This window comes from Solanum tuberosum, unplaced genomic scaffold (assembly GCF_000226075.1).
Source record: "Solanum tuberosum cultivar DM 1-3 516 R44 unplaced genomic scaffold, SolTub_3.0 scf00207, whole genome shotgun sequence".
Lineage (NCBI taxonomy): Eukaryota > Viridiplantae > Streptophyta > Magnoliopsida > Solanales > Solanaceae > Solanum > Solanum tuberosum.
Genome location: NW_006239133.1, coordinates 371476 through 384314, shown reverse-complemented (window position 1 = coordinate 384314; position 12839 = coordinate 371476). Strand labels below are relative to the sequence as shown.

The 12839-nt window shown below is 38.5% G+C and overlaps 1 protein-coding gene across 1 annotated transcript; it reads left to right on the top strand.

Moving 5' to 3' along the window:
* LOC102582219 (mediator of RNA polymerase II transcription subunit 33A) lies at positions 1-11463 on the top strand. Its single transcript, XM_006355816.2, has 12 exons — positions 1-395; positions 1286-1396; positions 2206-2553; positions 2733-3052; positions 3133-3224; positions 3847-4183; positions 4566-4776; positions 5792-5906; positions 7142-7303; positions 7853-8510; positions 8837-9043; positions 10139-11463. The coding sequence occupies exons 1-12, from the start codon at positions 115-117 to the stop codon at positions 11260-11262; spliced, it is 3966 nt and encodes a 1321-aa protein (XP_006355878.1). The 5' UTR covers positions 1-114; the 3' UTR covers positions 11263-11463.
* Positions 11464-12839: the final 1376 nt, after the last annotated feature.

Sequence of the window (12839 nt, the reverse complement as noted above, 5' to 3'; positions counted from 1 at the left end):
AAGAGGCAACACTTTGAATAAAACTCCTTCCGCCTGTTTGAGCTCTTCACTGTTCATGACCGATTTTCAGATCTAGCTAAACCCTAAGTTTCTCCGGCGACCGTTGAAATCTCCATGGCTGTGGTGACCGGACAACAATCGAGTCTATGGGACGGAGTGATTGAACTCACTAAGTTGGCTCAGTTGAAAGGCACTGACCCTTTGATGTGGGCAATGCAACTTTCTTCCACTCTTAACTCTGCCGGACACTCCATGCCTTCTACCGACGTTGCTAGCCTTCTTGTTTCTCATATTTGTTGGGGTAATAATGATCCTATAGCTTGGAAGTTCCTTGAGAAAGCTTTGGCGCTTCGTATTGTACCTCCTATGTTCGTTCTAGCTCTACTGTCAAACAGGTATATGTTTTTGTTTATCTAGCCTTTGATTTTTATCGTCGCTTTGTTTAATTGTGGAATGAAATGGCACCTGAATACAGTAGAATTGGTACGGAATGTTTATTTAAAAATGATTAGTTAATAATGTTTAATTCTTTAATTCACTAAGCTTTAAGATGAGATGATAGCTATTCAACATACTTCCTAAGTTAAAAGTCTAACAACAACAACATACCCAGTGTAATCCAACAAGTGGAGTCTGGGGAGGTTTGAGTGTACGCAGACCTTACACCTGTCTTAGAAGGTAGAGAGACTGTTTTCGATAGATCCTCGGCTTAAGAAGAAACATATCAAAGTAGATTCTAAGGAAAACATGTGAAAGCATTTTGCAAAAAAAAAAAAAAAAGAATAGTGACTACAACAACTAACAACTACTCATTGATTAATACAAGTATTTCCACGAGCTTGTCCTAGTAGAAAAGAATGATCCCCCACATAGAGGAATTTTGGGACGTAATCAAATTAATGAATCACATTCGTAACAATGTTTAGGTAAAATGGTCATACAATTTAAGAAAGGGATTTCATTGTTGTTAGTCTTTTGTTACGTGTACGAATTAAGATAGAAAAAAAGAGATTGGCTCGTGTAGCCCATAGGGCTTTGGTATACGCACATCATGATTTTGAATTTTGTCTGTTGTCACTAAGTATCGTATTAAGTGGAGAAGGTAGAGGGGTGAGCCCATTACCTACCGAATTTTGAAGCTATAAACAAAGGATTTTTAAGTTACAAAAAAATGAAATTGGCTATTATAGAAGGGGATTGGGAATTGGGATTGTAGTGTGGTCATTGGTTAATGAATTGTTAAGTCTTTTTTGTTCACAGTTTCCCTTACATTTTTCCTTTGCAGAGTGATCCCGACTCGAAGGGGCTATCCAGTGGCATACAGGCTTTATATGGAACTTCTAAAAATATACGCTTTCTCATTGCCATCTCTGATTAATGGTCCAAATTATCAAAAGTACGCCTTGCTTCTTGTATCCTTCTTCAGTTTGTCTCATTACTAACCATTTGCTTGTTCATATCCTTTATTATTAAGTTTGATCTTAGCTCTGAAAAACATTGATGCAATGTAACATTTGTGTTGACACCATAGGCCACCGCAGTATGTGAATTCATTTATTAATTTATTTAGATTTCTTGGTTAGATAGTGAGGTCAGAGACTGTGGAAAGGTAAATGGCGGTGAAAAAGGAATGCCTACACTTATTTACTTTTGTGTCAATGGTAAAGTAGGTTAATGGCCATCTTTGGACTCTTTCTCCTCCTAATCAAATTGGCAGCTTCAGTTGATAACGTTCCAATCTTTTTTTACCGTCTCAAAGCCCAAAGTATCAAGTTCTTTCAGGAAAACATTAGTTGAGAGTCTAATTCCGAAAAAATCTTTCTTCTGTAGTCTTTACTCTGTCGAGACTTGGTAGGGATTTTCTTTTTCCAGTAATTTCCTTTGTTTATATATTTTCAATTTTCGCTTCTGGGGCACCGATTTTCAAGATGAGGATTCTTTCAATTCTGTCTTGTAATGTTTAGGTGACCCTTGCTCTTGTGAAAATGATATAAGTGGAGCTCAGAGGACCTATAATTATTTTTCTCATTATATACTCCTGAAATTTTTCCTGTTTTTTTATTAACTCGGAGATAGTAAGATATCAATATGAATGAAAAGTATATTGGCTCAGATTTGTGAACTTATTTTGACTTTGTTTGAACTAATGCAAATGCAGTCAATTAATTCAGCATCAACAGTTAACAAATGTGAATGCAATTGCAGGATCATGGAAGCTATAAATGATACATTACATCTTTCCCAGATATTTGGACTTCAGGGGTCTGAAAGTGGTCTAATTGTGGTTGGATTTGTTTTTACAATTGTATGGGAGTTACTTGATGCGTCCCTTGATGATGAGGGATTGCTGGAACTGACTGCTGAAAAGAAGTCTAGGTGGAATATTACATCTCAAGATATGGGATTGAATAATCATGATGGTTTTGCTGGGGGAAGAACAGAAAAGCAGGAATTATTATCTAAATCAAACACAGTTATGGCTATTGAAATAATTGGTGAACTTTTTCGAGATAAAGTGACTTCTGCAATCCTTTATTTGGTACGCACGAACATGTAAGATCATATACGTTTATTCCCTCAACTGCTGCTCTTGTTGATAGTGATAGTACCCTTACTCAAGTTTGCATGTTATGTTGTCTTCTTTTGCTATTTTAAGCAATGGATAAGTTTTAGCTGTACTAGACTAAATTGATATCGCAGTGGCTCATTGTTCATTTTTCTTTCTTCGTTAGGCCCACGCTCTGGGAGTCCTTCACCCAGAATTTAAGACTTCTTGTGTCAAATTCATCAGCTTTAAGAAATTCTAAGAATATATCTCCGGAGGCTTTGGTGCAGTTAACATCTGATGATCATGTAGTCCTCTCAAGAAAATGCAAAACAAGCTCACATAAAAGGTTTCATGCTGTAATGGCTTCTGGTTCGCTTGGATCTTCTGCAGATCAGTGTCATGGTGCTAGTCCAGCGGTGCTGTGGCTTCCCATTGATCTTTTTCTAGAAGATATCATGGACGGGTCACAAGTAGCAGTTACAAGTGCTGCTGAAACACTCACCGGTATACATAGTACACTCCTTAAGTTATTGTGTATAAAACCCTGCTCTAAATGACATCACTAAACTGCAGTTGTATTGCAGGTTTAGTGAAGGCTCTGCAGGCAGTTAACTCTTCACCTTGGAAGGACACTTTTCTTGGATTATGGATTGCAGCCCTAAGGCTTGTTAATAGAGTAAGCATTAATTATTGGTGCAGCTCAGAGTATATAGATGACCCAGCTTCTATAATAGACATCCTAGGATCCTTGTAAGATGAAATTGGATTTAGTGTAAGTCTATTGTTTGTGCTCTTTTGGATGTAGATTCAATGATGTAATTTTGGCTTCCAGCACTTTGTGCTGATGATTTATATACACAGTCTGTTAACTTGTCAAAAAATAAAATAGAGTAAGCACTTCATGATGAAATCCCTTCCATCCCTTGTCAAGTTGAATTCAGGCTGTATTATCTTATCTTTCTTCTGTACCCTTGAGCAAAATTATAGAAAAAAACTATGCTTTTCAATGTGATATTGCTGGAAGGAATGGTTTCAAGTTTTGAAGTGCTGGAAAGTCAACTGATGTATTAGCTAAAGCTAAACTTAGGGTTGCTTTGCTATTGAACTATTCAGTTTCTTTCTATAAAGGGTTCTGGGAATATGTATGATGCATGTGTGTCACTATTGTGATTTGTGGGGATGGGGGAGCAGGATGATGGACTCAGTTTATTGGAGAACTAAAACTGCTATTTAACAATCATGCTAAGAGTCCATTTGGTTTCATTGTAGAATCTTCTAACCACTTTTGTTCAATTCAGGAAAGGGATTCAAGTGAGGGACCAGTACCTCGCCTGGATACTTGCTTATGTGTGTTGTTGTCTATAACACCACTAGCAATAGTGAATCTTCTTGAAGAGGAGGAGATGAATTGCAGCTCTACCAATCAAAGGAAAGAGTCATCCAGAAAACGTCACCAAGACTTGGTATTTAGCCTTCAGCAACTTGGTGATTTTGAAGGCTTGTTGACCCCACCATTGCCTGCTGCTCCATTGGCAAATCTAGCTGCTGCAAAAGCAATGATGTTCCTTTCAGGTATAAGTGTTGGGAGTGGCTATTTTGAGGGAATGAGCTTGAACGACATTCCTGTCAATTGCGGTGAGTTTATCTCCCTATTGAATTTCAAGAAATTTTAGTTTGTCTGACCTTTTATTAGTTGTCCCATGTGGTTTAAATTGCATTATGCTATTACTTTGACAACATTAAAGAGTTTGACGAAATTGCTAAAAATGTGCCCCATCTCCAATCAATGCAATGGTAACTAGATGAAAATTTCAATTTTGCCATTCGTCAGTTGGGTATTTATGTTATTTTCCTATTTTTGTCTTGTTTTTTATGTTCATTTATTTGTTTTGTGATGGTTGATTGCTTTCAGATAATAAAACTTAATCTACGATGGTGCATCTGCTACTTCTCGTCTATGCACTAGTATGTGAAGCTATTAGTGTATGTTTTTATGCTAATCTCTAACAATTTGTAGTGGGAAACCTGCGACACTTGATTGTCGAAGCCTGCATTGCCAGAAACATTTTGGACACCTCTGCCTATTTGTGGCCCGGATATGTAAAAGGTAGATGCAATCAAGTTCCTCGTAGCGTCTCGAGTCAAATGCCTGGCTGGTCATCATTGATGAAAGGGTCTCCCTTAACTCCTCAAATGGTCAGCTCTTTGGTAACAACACCAGCATCAAGGTACAACAAAGTTGTCAATTAGAAAGTGTTCCTTGTTTACTGATTTCCTACTTATCTTCTACCAAGGATACTTGCTTTGAGTAGTAATATTTTACATGGTGCCACTGGTTCATGTTGCCTAGTTGGAGTTTTCAAACATGTTGAGGAGCGCGAAAAGATATATAGATAAGAGAACTGATGCAGATTTAACTACTGACAGAATGATACTTTTTGATTGAAAGAAAGCTAGAACTTCATCATGAAGTATTCCATCCTTGATGGCTTATAAAACGGGCCTTAGCGGATCAGAATCTGAATTAGAAATGATTAAAGAATAAACCTAGAAGTTACAAAGAATGCTCAACCTACTCAAGTTTCAGGAATGGTAGAAGAGGTTATGGGAAATAAACCAGAATGGAGAAATTAAATGAATTTATTAAAAAGGAATTTCAGTGGATGAGTTTGATATGCTGATTTTGAGTTGATGTAAGAAGATAGTGATCCAGCTTTAAAGGAGATCTTTTTATGAAAAAAGAAATTGGACAAAACAGATAAGGAACAACATAATAGAGTGGATGATTAAGATTGGATGGAAAAATCAACTATAATGGAAAGGATAAAAAATGGAGAATTTACTACTGGCAAAAAATTTCTTTCGAAGGGTTAATCTCATACTTGGTTTCACCTGGGATTATCTTACTAGAAAAAAAAGTTTTACCTATCTCATGAAAAAAATCTTACTATAAAAGGCTCTTGAAAGTGCTATAAATTGGAAAATAGATCCAGTTTAAGGATTGATTAGCAGTTTGGGTTTTCTATTTCATCAATCTATATCTCCAAGGGGTATGGCATGTAAATAGTCATGAATTGGAAAATGCAGTTGTGCCATAAACTAGATTCTTTTTTATTTTTCTTAGTGACTGCCTGGTCTTCAGTTAAAACCTATTCTTTGCTGAAGCCAGGTATATCAGATGTTCTTTTTCGAAATTTATACAGTGGTATGGAACTGAAATTAAGCTCATGGATTTGATGGAAGTTTAGCAGAAATAGAGAAAATATATGAGATTGCAGTCAATGGCTCGGATGATGACAAGGTTTCTGCTGCTGCTATTCTCTGTGGTGCCTCTTTTGCTCGTGGTTGGAATATACAGGTATGGTTTGCCCTTCTCTCTAGATAAAACAAGTGTATTTTACTATTCGAGGTAGTTGAACCTCAAAACCCTCTTTGTTCAAAGCCTTCAGAGTCTAAATTATTTATGATACTTTTCTACACATTTGTTTTTTTCCACTTGCTGGATTTCACTAGGCATGTTGTTGTATTTGTTTTTTTCCATTGTGAAAAACATATTCTTTTCTTTCTTTCCCTTTTTCTGTTTCCAAAGTATCCGTTTAATAGTTGGTACAGGTTCCCAAACACCACTTACATCACCCAGCGAAACCCACAACCATAACCAATTACAGTGCAAGTAGTGCACAAACGCTGAGCAGCTCCAGCATTGGCATAAGCAGTTGATCCCTAACCCATGGATAAGAGAAGTGAAGAAATGAAAACAAGGAGGGAAGTTGAGGATGCTCATCTTGACAGCATCTTACTATCCCATAAGCATCAGGAGATGATGAATTTTCATCATCTATCGTGGCCATGAAGAGTCAACTGGTCGAGGTGATGGTGATGAGAAGAAAGAAAATATGTTGTGTGAAATTAGGTCTTGGGCTTAACTCACTCCCCAAAAGCTAGCTCTAAGGGAGGAGGGATTGTCCAAGCCTTATAAGGAGTCCACTCATCTCATTAACCACCAATGTGGGACTTTTTGCTTTAACACCCCACCTCACGCCTAGTGCTTAGCATCTGGTGCGTGGGCAATTTTGGACAATTTTGGACAATTTTTGACCCACCTCATGCCCAGTGTTTAGCATTTGGTGCGTGGGCAATTTTTGATTTTTTAGGGGCCCCAACATTGGGTGAGATTGGCCCCTGCTCTGATTCCATGTGAAATTAGGTCTTGGGCCTAACTCACACCCCAAAAGCTAGCTCTAAGGGAGGAGGATTGTTCAGGCCTTATAAGGAGTCCACCCATCTCATTAACCACCAATATGAGACTTTTTGCTTTAACAGAGTGGAAATCCCCCTAATTTACCATGGATGTGGCTCATTTTAGAAGAGGGGTAGTTTTTTTCTGAACACTACCTGAAATACTCTTTGACTTAATTATTTAGAGCACATTACATTACATTTATTTGAGCTGCAAAAGAACTTAGATAATAGAGTATACTTGTATTAGAAGTTGGTTTCAGGGAAGTCATTCTCAAGTTCACAAACAGTTACAAAAATTGCTATTTCTGTGTCAACAGACTCATTTCCTGTGTTTCATCTGCATTAATGCAGGAACATACTGTTCTATTCATCACCAGGTTGCTGTCGCCTCCTGTTCCTGCTAATTATTCGGGAACTGAAAGCCATCTGATTGGTTATGCCCGATTCCTGAATGTTCTTCTCATCGGAGTGTCATCTATTGATTGTGTTCAGATCTTTTCTTTGCATGGATTGGTACGTTGAATTTCAGCTGCTCCTATCTCATTATAAATTACCTTAAATGACATTTATGTTGCTCGTGTGGCTGAAAATCACGTAAAAAAAAAACATAGAGACTAACTTAAAATTGCATGGCCGCTCAACATGGATGGAGACCTCGTGACAATTGACAAAAGAATTTGTATATCTACACACTCTGAAAGTTTTTAATGATATCACAAATAAATTTTGAAAAGATATCCATATGCACTCAGGGGCCTAAGGAAGCCTGAAATAAAGTAGTCTTTTGTGTACCTATGAGGGCCTTGATGCTAAGCCTGAAATGGTTGTTGAATTTTGGAGAAATGTCTTTTCTTTAAATCGTAAGTCTATCTTTAATGTACTTTTTCAATGGACATCTAAATGGTTTTGCTGGCATTGCTTATCTGTAAACTAATATACAGAACTGTGTGAAGTAGGTTTGAAGAAAGTACCTAGAGCAGCAGCTGTCAGCCTGTCATAAGATTAGGATAGAGAAAACCAGATTGTTAGTTTTGTTTAATGTTGATGCATTACATTTTCCAGGTTCCACAACTTGCTGGTGCATTGATGCCAATTTGTGAAGCCTTTGGTTCATGTGCACCCAATGTGAAATGGATTGTAATGTCTGAAGAAATTTCTTCACATGCCATCTTCTCAAATGCGTTTACTCTTTTGCTGAAGTTGTGGAGGTTTGATCAGCCGCCTCTTGAGCATCGAATGGATGCTGTTCCAGTGGGAGCCCATCTAACTCCTGAATACCTTTTGCTGGTGCGTAATTCCCAGTTGACATCCTCTGATGATCTGCAGAAAGATCAAAGCAAAATCAAGCGGCTGACTAGACTTTCAAGTCCATTATCTGGAGAACCCATATTTCTTGATTCTTTTCCAAAATTAACACTTTGGTACAGGCAACATCAAGCATGCATTGCGTCACCTCTCTCAGGACTTGTCCCTGGAACTCCTGTTCATCAGATTGTTGAAGCACTGTTGAACTTCATGTTCAGAAAAATAAATAGAACAGGTCAGTCCCTGACACCAGTTATTTCTGGAAGCAGTAGCTCATCTGGGCCTGGAAATGAAGATGTATCTCTCCACCTTAAGCTGCCTGCATGGGATATTCTGGAAGCTGTTCCTTTTGTGCTTGATGCTGCTCTCACTGGCTGTGCTCATGGTAGATTGTCACCACGTGAACTAGCTACAGGTTAGAGAATCTGGTCTGGATTATATAAACTGCAATTGCTATTGACTTAGTGTCTAGCCTTCTAGGGCCAGTGTTAAGTGTGCTGGACAGCCGAGCATGCATGAAGTAGACAGTTTAAAGAGAGAGAGAGAGAGAGATGTAGCTTTTAAGACCAATTATCAGATGTAAGAGACTTATTGTTCAATGCTACAATGCTACATCAAATAAAAATGGATAGCCAGAACCTCCACTTTCAGTATTTCTTAACTTGTGATTTCTCTGGTTCATTGTTTAAGTCAATGAATTGTATGTGTTAGTATTTTGACAGATGCATTTTCCATTCACAGGTCTCAAGGATCTGGCCGATTTTCTCCCAGCTTCTTTGGCAACAATCGTAAGCTACTTTTCAGCTGAAGTGACACGGGGTATCTGGATGCTAGCTTCTATGAATGGAACTGATTGGCCAAGCCCAGCTGCAAATTTAGCAGCAGTGGAGCAACAGATTAAGAAAATTTTAGCTGCAACTGGTGTGAATGTTCCAAGTCTTACTGTAGGTAAGCACTCATCTAAGTTGAAGTGACTGCTTTTTTAAGACCAGCGGAATTGTGGCACAAGAAACCTATTACCTGCTTCTCTGTTTAGCACATTCTTTTCTCAAACATAATGGTTTGGCACCAACTGTGTACCAGTTATCTCTTGTGATAATTTCTCAATGGGAGGGTGAGTATGCTACTCTTGCTCGCTATCATATGTTTTTTGATAAGGTTAAAGTTGTATTCTTCAGCATTAAGGGTATGCTGGCTACCTCCAAAAAGTTACAAGCTAAATCCATAATTACATAGATCCTAGGAAATCTACCAAGTGTTCTACTTCTTCTATACCATCTTCTTTACACCAAAAAAAACATGTTAATGCAATTTTCTTTTAACTTTCTGAATAGTGTTAGTAATATTCTCATGACACCTAAGGTTTCTTTCTCTCCAAATTGCCCACCAGACACAAGTAGGTACTATAGACCACCATCTATTTTGGGTCTTGCCCCCCCCCCCCCCCCCCCCCCCCCCCCCCCCCCCCCCCCCCCCCCCCCCCCCCCCCCCCCCCCCCCCCCCCCCCCCCCCCCCCCCCCCCAAACCATGTGCTACACCTGGACAGTAACCCTACAGTGTAGGAATAAGTGGCTGTTAGTTTCTTCCTTCTCATGACAAAAAAAACATCTGGAGACAATCTGGAAGCCTCTTTTCTTGAGTTTTTCCTGAGTGAGACATTCTCTTCTGGTGACCAACCAGCTGAAGCATTTCACCTTGGTTGGGGTGTTTCCCTTCCATATTTGTTTCCATGGACCAAGAATTCCCCCCGGGTGAGTCATAATCTCTCACTTATACAGTCACTCGCTGCCATATGTACTAGTTGGATATAGTAGAATTCTGATATCACACTTTTCAAAGGACTAAGTTATGCCCAGCTAAACAAACTTGCTGGTGCTAAGCTTGACCTCCCATACATGTATAACCTGTCTCCAACTACTGATGCATTCAAAAGCTGTGCTTACTGACCTGGACATTCACACATTCTGTACATGTGGTTCAGGGTTTTAAATTGTTCATTCATCTTTTTCTGCATGTCTAGCTTATGCTTTTTTTTGTTTGTAGGTGGTAATTCTCCAGCTACCCTTCCATTACCCCTGGCAGCCCTTGTGAGCCTCACCATTACATACAAACTTGATAGATCAACTGACCGCTTTCTGAACTTAATGGGCCCAGCCTTGAGTAATTTGGCTACGGGTTGTCCTTGGCCCTGCATGCCTGTCATGGTTGCTCTATGGGCCCAAAAGGTGAAGCGCTGGAGTGACTTTCTTGTCTTCTCTGCATCACGGACTGTGTTCCACCACAATAGGGATGCTGTGGTTCAACTGCTTAGAATGTGCTTTGCAGCTACACTAGGTCAAACTACATCTTCTATTGCAAGCAATGGCGGTGTAGGTGCACTTCTTGGTCATGGTTATGGCTCTCATTTTTCTGGTGGCATCTCTCCTGTTGCCCCTGGTTTACTCTACTTGCGTGTCCATAGAGCTGTCCCAAATGTCATGTTTATGACAGAAGAAGTTGTTTCCCTTTTGATGCATTCTGTTAGAGATATTGCAAGTAGTCTAGTACCTTCTGAGAAACTAAAGAAAAGTAAATATGTTAGGAAGTATGGTCAGGTTTCTCTTGCTGGAGCACTGACTCGTGTAAAGCTTGTAGCAACACTAGGTGCTTCATTAGTTTGGATCACAGGTGGTGTAGTTTTGGTCCAATCGTTGATTAAAGAAACTTTGCCATCTTGGTTCATATCATCGCATGGCATGGATCCCAGTGGTGGGATGTCAGAAGGGCTAGTTTCAACCCTAAGGGGTAAAGCCCTTGCTTGCTTTGCAGTGATATCTGGAACATTTGCATGGGGGGTTGATTCATCATCACCTGCAGCCAAGCGTCGGTCAAGTATTCTTGAGGCACACTTGGAGTTCGTTGCAGGTGCTCTACATGGGAAAATATCCCTCGGTTGCAACAAAGCCACCTGGAAATCTTATGTTTCAGGGCTCATCAGCTTGATAGTTGGATGCACACCAAACTGGTTGCTAGAAGTGGATGTAGAGGTTTTGAAGAGTCTTAGTACGGGTTTGAAACAGTGGGACGAGGAGGAGTTGGCGTTGGCTCTTTTGAATAGCAGTGGTATTGGCGCAATGGGCGCCACTGCTGAAATGATTATAGAAGGTGGTATGAACTTTGTTAGATGAGTTGATTGCAGTTATTTTCTTTCTACAGTAGCCTCTTAGATTCATCAAAAGAGCTTTAGCTTTGTACAAGTTTTGGTTTTGTACATATATATCATGTAAGCTGAGCATAGAAACCAAAATATTGAAAACCAAAGGAACTCTGTTATTTCACTTGTACGATAGACATGTGCTGGTATTCATTGGCAATATGTTTCTTCTGAACAGCTTTCTTTAAACTTTTATTTTTGTGCTAATTTAAGTTAATGATTAGGAAACTACGAAGTATTAATACTAATACAACATTATGGATTTGAAAAGATGTTTTACCAAGAGGATGTAGAAGGGAGTCTGGAGCCAAAAGGGCAACAAAAATTTTCGAAAATTTCAAAAGGGCAACAAAATTATTTATCAAACCAAAAGGGCAACAAATTTAAACACTGTCTAAATTAGGGTTTTCGCTGCAAGGTGCGGATACCCATGTGACCTGTAAGACGCAGGCAGCTTTTAGCCTTGTAAGGCTTTGTCGCCATGAGCCTTACAAGGCACAGGGAATCTGCACTTTGCTGCTTTTTCTATAAAAAAAATTGTTGCTTTTCTAAGAAAAATAAATTTTGCTTTAATAAAAAAAAATTGCTGCTTTGCTGTAAAATTATTCGTCTAAAATAAAAATAAATCAACTGTTAAACCAAAATCTGCTTTGATATCATTTTCGCTTTAAGTTTACTCGTGTTTTATCTCTGTATATTATAGTGAAAAGGAAATATTTATATTACTACAAACAACCAGTAGACTTGTCACCTTTTTTAATTTTTTTTCAAATTTTTTAGTTTTTGATTTATATATATTATATAGTTTTTAATTATTATTTTTTAAAATTTTATTTGTTTGTAATTATTATTTTTTTGGTAATTAAACGTTTTATTTACCAAGTAAACTTTACAAAACAGAAAAACCTAGCCAGCATGGACATAAGCTCCATCCTTGCTATTCATATCAGTCACAATACATTCAACCACACTTGTGGATAATTGGTCAAATCATCTAATCTAATGGCTACATTGGCATATCTACTTCCTCTCCCATGTATTTCCTAGATGATGTGCCTCACTAGTATGCTTGTTGTTGTCTGCTTCTGTTGAAATATCCTGGCATTACGTTCCAACCATATGCAATAGACTGTATTTGCCAATGCCATTTTGTACACCATAGTTGTACCATTTTGTCCCTTCATACATTTGCTAGCTCATTGTATCTCTTCCATCCAATTCATGGTGTTTTTATTTATCCCTTGCCACTTCAATATACTAGTCCACACCTCTGCAACATAGCTACATTTGAAAAATAGATGATCATGATCTTCATTCTCCTGTTGACATAAATGGCATGTTTGGATCTGAACTATTCCCCATTTAGCCTATCTATCTTTTGTAGCAAACCTTCCCATCACTACTAGATATAAAATGATGAATAACCACTTAGGAGCTCCAACATTTTTCCACACTAGTGATCTTCATCCGACCTTTTCCATTCATCCTCTCATCTGCATATACACTCTACTCATATTGTATTTTTCCATACTTTCCATGTCTGCTTCAGAA

What these genes read in the sequence shown, in the direction of transcription:
- LOC102582219 (XM_006355816.2), top strand. Translation starts at nt 115, where the DNA reads ATGGCTGTGGTGACCGGACAACAATCGAGTCTATGGGACGGAGTGATT. An exon ending in CTAGCTCTACTGTCAAACAG is followed by an intron (nt 396 to 1,285) that starts GTATATGTTTTT and finishes TTTCCTTTGCAG; the next exon opens with AGTGATCCCGACTCGAAGGG. An exon ending in CGACATTCCTGTCAATTGCG is followed by an intron (nt 4,184 to 4,565) that starts GTGAGTTTATCT and finishes AACAATTTGTAG; the next exon opens with TGGGAAACCTGCGACACTTG.